General features: G+C 46.2%; 1 protein-coding gene across 1 annotated transcript; it reads left to right on the top strand.

Moving 5' to 3' along the window:
• Positions 1–457: 457 nt before the first annotated feature.
• Positions 458–7,411, top strand: LOC110311061 (apolipoprotein L3-like). The gene is made up of 3 exons (XM_021184287.3): positions 458–539; positions 3,020–3,146; positions 6,027–7,411. Exons 1-3 carry the CDS (start codon positions 503–505, stop codon positions 6,862–6,864), a joined length of 1,002 nt encoding a protein of 333 aa, XP_021039946.1. The 5' UTR covers positions 458–502; the 3' UTR covers positions 6,865–7,411.
• Positions 7,412–8,464: the final 1,053 nt, after the last annotated feature.

Below are 8,464 nucleotides of genomic sequence, written 5' to 3'. Positions count from 1 at the left end.
TTATAGTCAAATCCTCTACATTACAGTGAGGCTCATGGGAGTTCTCATCTCATAAACGATGCTGGTCCCTAATAAGTTGTGTATGAGAAGCTCTGTGTGTCACAGACACACAGAAATTATTTACTATTTTCATAAATTGTGTGTATTCCCAATTAGTAACTGGCAGAACATCTCTTACCATCTCTCCTGTGGGTAGATTATATATAGTTTTTTCCTTCATAGCCATGTCTCTAGCAGGTGACATCCCCCATGGATACTAGCAGGACAGGAGGGCTCTGACTTGGCCAGGATGAGGGGAGAGGGGAGAGCCAGATGACTGCCACCTCTAAGTAGAAGTGCAGGGCCCCCTGGAGGAACATCTGACTGTCACCTTTACTTTATAGCTCACTTCTCTGCAGGGATCCATGGCAATGCATTATGGCTTTGTTTATTTGTTTGTTTTGTTTTCCCCACTCCAGCCTGCACACCTGGAGAGCAGTAAGAAGGAACTTGTCAAAATCCAATGGATTGGAATGAGATCTCAGAGGACATTAAGAAAGGTATTCGATTTCTCCTTCTCTGTGTGTTTCCATTTCACCAGGGTTCCAAGGAAAGAGGAGATGCTGCAACTTTTCCTTGTCCTAACCAGGTCCTTTCATCTTAGTGATCCACCCATGGGTGGTTATTGTGCGTATCTTGAGTTTAGGATGCCCACAGAGGCTCATGCACTTGAACACTTGGACTCCAGTTGGTGTTGCTATCTGGGGACATCATAGAACTCACAGGACATTGAGGCTCCCTGGAGGACGTCCCTGGTGTGGGACTTTAGAGTATATGGCCCTGCTGTGTGTGGTGTGCAAACTTGGTAGCACTTGCTAGGCTGCAGTAGGTGTACTGTTGAGAGTTTCAGGTGATCCTGGTCTACATAGTGATTTCCAGGCCAACCAGGGCTACATAATGAGACCTCGTCTCAATCATAAAATAAAGCTAAATAAAGAAAGAGTTGACAGTCTTGCCCCTTCCAGTACCTTCTATACTTCTTCATTGCCGCTGAGGTGTGATCCCTCAGTTTCCATCACCTGCTTCTCTCTCTTCACTACCACTATGGACATTCATCCTTGTAGAGCTCTGTAAAAACCTGACATTCTCTCTATCTGCACACACACACACACACACACACACACACACACACACACAAATGGTAGACATTTGCTGCTGTCTTAGGGTTTTACTGCTGTGAAGAGACACCATGTCCAAGGCAACTCTTATAAGGACATTTAATTGGGGCTGACTTACAGGTTTAAGGTTCAGTCCATTATCATCAAGGCTGTAGTATGGCAGTGTCTAGACATGCATGGCACAGGAGGAGCTGAGAGTTCTACATCTTCATCCAAAGGAAGCCTAGGAGCAGACTGCCTTCCAGGAAGCTAGAAGGAGGGTCTCAAAGCCCACAGCCTCATTGACAGACTTCCTCCAGCAAAGCCACACCCCCTAATACCACCACTCCTTGGGCCAAGCATATTCAAACCACTACAGCTGCTTTTATATAAAAAGAGAATAGGGAAAGGAGCGGTGGAATACACATCTATGGGTGGAATGTGGAAGACTTTGAAACTTAGAACTAGAAATGCAGTTGAATACAGTCAGCAGATCCCAAAGGGTTGATGTAGCAGACCTCTGGACATCAACAAGTTGCCTATTATTTCTCAGCAATGGACACCGATGCCTGTGATGAACATATAGAAAGTTGATGCCAGTGAGCACCACTTTCTGGTGTGTGGAGGGAGCAGGGTCACTCCTCTGCTCATGATGTCCCCTCTGCATGTGTGGAGCAGGGTTGCAGTAAACAATGGAAGCAAGGGGAGGCAGACACACAGAGACAGGTGTGTACATGTGACAGACAATGAAATGACAGATAGATGACAGAAGACAGACATCTGGAATCTCATTGCCATGAGAACCCCAGTCTCACTGAGTAGTGCCTTATATTTATGGCATCGTTTGGTCTTCACTACTTAACTTCTGTAAAGTTCCTGTTTCCAAATATGCTTGCTGAGTCTAAGACCCTTTACTTATGCATTTGGGGGTCATAACGGAACCTTTAACCCTGGATTTCTTGGATGTTTTGTGTGAGGGATCTTTTAGATTTAGTTTTTTTTAAACCAATGTATCAATTTCTTTTATCGTATCTTCTATGCCTGAGATTCTCTCTTCCATCTCTTGCATTCAAATGATGATCCTTGTGTCTGTTGTTCCTGTTCTCTCCTTGGGCTTTCCATCTTTAGGATTCCTTCAGTTTGTGTTTTCTATATCGCTTCTGTTTTGATTTTCAGGTCTTGAACAGTTTTATTTATTTCCTTTACCTTTTAAGTGCATTTTCCTGTATTTTGTTAGGAGGTTTGTTTGTTTCCTCTTTAAAGACCTGTACGTGTTTGGTTGTATTTTCCTATATTACTTTAAGAGATTTATCATTTCCTCTTTAAAGGTCTCTATCATCTTTATAAAACTGGATTTGAGATAATTTTTCTCTTTTTGCTTGTGCTAGGGTATCCAGAGCTTGCTGTAGTAGGACAGCAGTGCTCTGAAGGTGTCATATGGCCCTGGCTTTGTTGATTGTGTTCTTGCTCTGGCCTTAAGCTACCTGGTTGCCCCTGGAATTTTCTGCTGTAGCAGTTATTGAAAGCTGGATGTAACCTCACGGTTCCTGGTGCAGCAGGATTCTGCTGGGTAGCCTTGGGTTAGACAATGGAACTCAGGGGTCAGTGCAAGTCTCCCAGAAGTTGGCACTGGGAGGAAGGGAGAGGCAGACAAAGAAATGGTGGAACAATGTAGCTAGGGGAAGGGAGATATCACAGAAGTCCAGAAAGCTGGACATGCCTCAGAGTACTCTGTGGGCAGGGAAATGGGTGCAGGGAAGGACTCTAACCTGTATGCTTCCAGATCAGCAGGTCTATTGAAGGTGAGTGGAGAGCTGGCCAGTCAATAGAGTTTCATGGGACCCCATACTGTCATCTGACCTCATTACTATTCTGATCAATAGTGGAACGTCGCATTGTTGAAAAAGTCATTGATGACTTCACGGAAAAGTTCTTAAGAACAGATCTGAGGAGCCTTATAACCGAAGAAGGAGCCTGGAATGGATTTGTGGAAGCAGCAGAGTTGACAAGGTGACCTGCAGGGTGCACTCAGTGCTGCCCTGCCCCCCCCAGGCCAGGAGAATGAGGGTTATTTCCTATTCAGGCATACCCACTCTAGGCAGTCCCAAGGGTTGGCATTGTGGACCCTCATTCTCAACTATCCAAGAGGAGTGTTTACAACGTGTTATTCCGGCTGGAAATCACCTCAGGTTGTTTGAAGATGTTGCTCAAGGTGCCAGGGCGATTTCTGCCATCTACTCTTTATGTGACTTTGACAAGTTAGTTACCACTTCCTGATCCCCACCACCATGAACCAGTAGAGTGAGAAGATAAGATCATGCATGTGGCGTTCTTAGCATGAGGCCAGTACATAGTGGGGTGCTCAGCATTGGACCAGCACACAGTGGGGGCTCCTGAACGTCAGCTTTGCAAGGTAATTTTGAAAATGAGAGGAGACAAGGTCCAAAGGTCTCCTGTAGGACTGAGGAATCAAGGATAAATTTTTAGACATGTGAGAAAAATATACATTAAACTAGTCATCTTCCAAGTTTTGTCTCAGTCCTTTCTTCCCATCTGAGGAGCTGTAACAATATCAGGATCCTTCTGTGGGCTGAGGAGGTAGAAAGCCAACGGTGCAGAGGCTCAGAGCTGGGTTGGACCCTGACTGTTCTCATATCCAGAGCCCTGAGTTGTTTCAAAGGAATGAGAGTTCAGTCTAATGGGATGTGTGATCCTCTGGGATAAGCATCATATCAAGGTTGGAAAACCAAGTGCCAGCATCCTTCCCAAAGCCCAGAGAGACCAGGACCAGGGTCACAGCCAGGGGTCAGGAGAGACTGTGAGTGACCCTGGACTGGAGGTGTAGGTAGAAGGCTAGACCAGCTGGGCTGGAAGGAGAGGGAGAGTTCAAGGCATAGAAAGAAGGATCAGGGGCCCAGCAGAAGAAACAATACAGGGAGAAGGGGCATTTCCCCTGCTCTGTTCTGATGCCTCATGTGTGTGTAGGGCTTTTCATGAGTGTGTCCTCCATACACTGTCTGTAAAGACTGCAGAGTTCTTAGGAGTTTTTTTTTTTTGGAATTTCTTCTGTTTTACACACAGCTCCCTGAATATTGGGAGAACACTTGGCTACAGAAGTGTGTTTGGAGGATGATTAGCATACGTCAAGATCTGAGTAGACCCCATGTCAACGAACCAGAGCAAAATGCTTCCCCTTTTGTCTTGAACAAATTCAGGGCATTTCTGTCCTTCCAATTACTACAGATGATCTCCAGGCCCCTTGCATCTTTGCACATGGCCTTGTGGTGTTCCAAAGAGACACTGACATCAGCTATGGTGTCTGTTATCCCTGTAATCTCTTTCTCCAAGAATCTGCCATGTTGAGAGTCAGGAACTAGTGAGGAGTGGCAGTCAGGGTGGAGCTAAGATTGGTAGCAGCTGTCCTGTCCCAGTCACTTCAGGCTGCCACTGTCCTTGTGAGCTTCAGCCTGGAAGGGGACAACTTTGGGGATCTGCAGAGAGCCGGCAGCAGGCTAATCAATCTGGAGGGTCTCATGGCTCTAAAGGGATTGGCTTGGGTTTTATTATTAAATTCTCAGAAACAGCTAAATGACGATGACTGAGAAAGGAGTCTCAGTGAGCCTTCCTTCTTATTTGATACCAGCTATGAATGAAAGACTACTCTAAGCCAACTATAGGATTAGGAAAATTTAAAAACAACTCAGAACTCACATAGATGATTGTCATCACATAGCACAGGCGGTTAAAATGAGCCAATGGAGACAGGCACCAGCCAGATCTGAGAGAGCTTCCAGCTTCAGATTTCTTGTCCTCAGGATGAAATATCCTGCATTGAGTATGTGATCATTCAAATGATTTCTGCACAGAAGAAAGCCCACCCTAAGAAAAATATTCATCCCGAAACAGCTTCCAACAGCCAGGAGAACACTGCTCAGGACTGTTGTCCCAGGAGAGATGGAGCCACTCTGTACACACAAGGGGTTGGGGACTTAGGGCCAGCTTGTAGTGACAGCAAAAGAAAGCCTATTCCTTAAAGGGACACCAAGAACAGATCAATCCAGGAACATGGGCCTTATGGGAATCTTCCTAAGTTCCCTGACTTAGGCTCCCAGTTCCCCTGGAGGTCAGAAATGACACCAAATTCCTCATCACACTCACAGCTCTAAGGTTGAGCACCTTTATAGGAAATTCTTGGGAAGAGTGTATCTCGGCCCCTTCATTTTCCTGGTTGAAATAATTAAGGATATTGAGTAACTTGCAGATGGGACCCAAATCTAACACTACTGCTGACCCTGTGTGCAGCAGAGGCAGGTGGTCTGTGAAAAGCTTTAAAGCAAGTATACTGTCACTGTGTACTGTCTCCTGAGGCCAAACAGGGATGTGGAGCCTTTCAGATGGAGGAATCCACTCTAGCATGCTCAGTCTGTATATCCTGCTGCAGGGCTCCCCAGGCAAGCTCAGGCATTCCTGCAGGCTGGATGCTGCAGGGAATGCAGATGATTTCCCAGCATCCAAAGGGAGAGGGGAGACTCTTGGGACAGGTGCATTCATCACAGCCCACACAGTTCTCAGGGTAAAGAGGATTTGCTCTGATCCCACATCCCTGTGCTCTTCATGGTGTTCCCACAGGAGTGATGGCACTGACCTTGAGTGGCGGCATTTTATTAAGTGCCTCTGTCTATGGTGTCTTGACTATACATTACACACTGATGCTTAAGGACTAAGGATGGTGGGCATGCAGGATGTACCAAATGTTCATAGTAGAATGGAAAACTTTGGATCTCTGTAAAATTATATCCTGATGGGTGTGTAGTATAACGTTAAAGACTGAATAAGCTTTTATCTTAAAAAAAAATGCTGTTTTCCATATGCATTTGACTTCTGTCACAGCGAGGAGGGAGAAGCACTGCGTGATGCTCTGAAGGAACGTTTAGCACAGGATCCCACAGATGAAAATGACAGACCTCAAAGGGAGCAGCAGAAAGAGCGGCTTCTGCGAGAGTTTCCTAAGTTGAAGAAGAAACTTGAGGACCACATTAGGAAGCTCCGAGAGCTGGCTGACAAATTTGACCAGGTGCACAAGGACTGCACCGTCTCCAATGTGGTGTCCACTTCTGTTAGTGCTGCCTCCGGAGTCCTGGCCCTCCTTGGTTTGGTTCTGTCAATCCCTACAGCAGGGGTCAGTCTGGCACTTTCAGCATCTTCTGTGGCTCTGGGAGCAACATCATCTGTGAGTAGTTTTACGACCACAGCTGTGGAAGAATCAATGAGACTGTCATATGAATCTGAAGCCAGATACCTGATTGGAGCCAGCATGAATGTTCTTGAAGAGATTTTAAAGATCATGCCTAAGATCACAGACAAGTTTTGTAATACAGTTGCAGATTTAGTCGAAGCCTTTAAAACCCTCAAGGGTCAGATCCAAACCATCAGGAGAGCCAGGTCCATCTCTCACCCGGGAACACAGGCCAGGAACCTCACATCCACTGGAAGAAGCTCTGGGCAGGGTGTCCCCCAGATGACCAGAGGGGCCAGGTTTCAAGGAGTGTTTAAGAGTGTGCTCCTTGTGTGGGATGTGTATGACATTGTGAACCAATCAAAGGATCTGTATTATGGGGCAAAAACAAAGTCAGGTGGAGCACTGAGGGACCTGGCTCACAAGCTGGAGGAGAACCTTCAGAAATTTGAGCAGAAGTACAAGGCTCTGCAGTCAGACCTGCCTCAGTGACGCCCTCCGCTAAGCAGCTTAGAGTTCAGGGGAGATGATGCTTACAGGGGTGGGGGAACTTTTTTCAAACATTAATGTCAGAAATATTTATTTTCTAGAAGATCACACAAAGGGTGGTAGGAAGGGAGAAGGTAAAGTGTCTTACATGAAACCTGGGTTAAGGGCAGAGCAGCCTAAAGAAATGGTGGCTGGAGCATACCCGAGGGACACCGGGACTGGAGAGGGCAGCCCAGGCCTGCACAGCGACACACACCCATGCTGCAACATGCTATAACAAGGGAAACAGCCTGAGGTCAAGTCCATGGAGGAGATTGTTGAGGAGTTTGGATTTCTCTGGCTGAGCAGAGTGAGGTCAATGTAGATGGCCAGAGATCCCAGGAGAAGAGGAACCTGGAGTCTTAAAGGGGATCCGACTTCCGGCAGAGTGGAGACTCTGCAGACAAGTCAGCACTCATCACTATAACAACACCTGCTGCATCTGAACATCTGTGGGGTCTCCTCGAGGTCTTGTGCTGGACTTGCTGATGCTTAGCTGTCTGAGAAATGATATTGCTTTAGTGGGTTTGCTTTGCTGTACTTTTTTCATAGATTTTTGGGGGAGGTTGGGGAGCAGATTCAAATTAGGGAAGCAGGAAGTATTTTTATAGATTTTTAAAAATTGATTATGGCTTTATCATGTAGCTGGCCTGGAATTTCTAGGTGGATCAGAAACTTGTAATGGTCTTCCTAAGTGTTGGGATTTCCATGCCTATAACACAGTACTGACATATCATTGACTTGTGCTAAACAATATCTGTTGATGCTGACAAGTGCTTCGTGTGCATTTGAAATCATATAGTAGGCTACCTTTCAGATAGACTTTGACCTAGCAACATGCATGTGAGAAATAAAAATAAATAAATAAAAAGTGTGGATCAGAGTGGCCTAGAGTGTAGGGAATGGGAGTGAACATGGTGGGTGTGGCCAGGGAGGGCTGCACAGGACAAGCAATGAGAGGTCAGGAAGCCTGGGGAGCAGAAAATGGGAGAGAGCCAGAGTGAGAGTCGAGGCAGATTACAGAAGGTGTCATACAATGTCTGGAATGCAGATGAAGTCAACATGTTTGTGACAGGAGACTGGGCATATGGCTCTCAGGTACTTCTCAATCTGTGGAGGCTTGCTGGCCAGGGTGATGTCTCGGATCAATGGTGTCTCTTGCCCTCTTATATTCTATAGGTTGTGTTCAGTAAATCTCAACTGTCTGGCTTCAAAAATGGAGTAAAAGCAATCACTTGCAGCCTCTGGACTATTGGTATTGGCAGAGTCCTGAGCACTGAGGTGGCAACCATTTGCCTGACTTTCTTATGTTGTCACAGAACATGCTGAGCAGTTTTCTAGCAGATCTTCTTAATGTACAAGTGGGATGGGCTCGACTTCTGACCCTGGATTTAGAGAGAGACACATGGGGGGTGTCCTAGTCCCTGCCACCCCGACTGTTCAGGGGTCTATGAATGTTCCAGCCCATTCCTCAGTCTGATCAAAGGAATCCATTATGGTGGGCCTGTGGCTCAGCAGACATTTACATGGTCCTGTCATGGTGGGCCTGTGGCTGATAGCGAGA

This window comes from Mus caroli, unplaced genomic scaffold, assembly GCF_978045245.1.
Source record: "Mus caroli unplaced genomic scaffold, Mus_caroli_1 scaffold_16, whole genome shotgun sequence".
NCBI lineage: Eukaryota > Metazoa > Chordata > Mammalia > Rodentia > Muridae > Mus > Mus caroli.
This window is presented reverse-complemented; position numbering and strand designations above follow the sequence as displayed.

Coding starts and splice junctions, on each gene's coding strand:
- LOC110311061 (XM_021184287.3), top strand. CDS start 503: ATGGATTGGAATGAGATCTCAGAGGACATTAAGAAAG. Junction 540..3,019: donor CTCAGAGGACATTAAGAAAG/GTATTCGATTTC, acceptor TCTGATCAATAG/TGGAACGTCGCATTGTTGAA. Junction 3,147..6,026: donor GAAGCAGCAGAGTTGACAAG/GTGACCTGCAGG, acceptor CTTCTGTCACAG/CGAGGAGGGAGAAGCACTGC.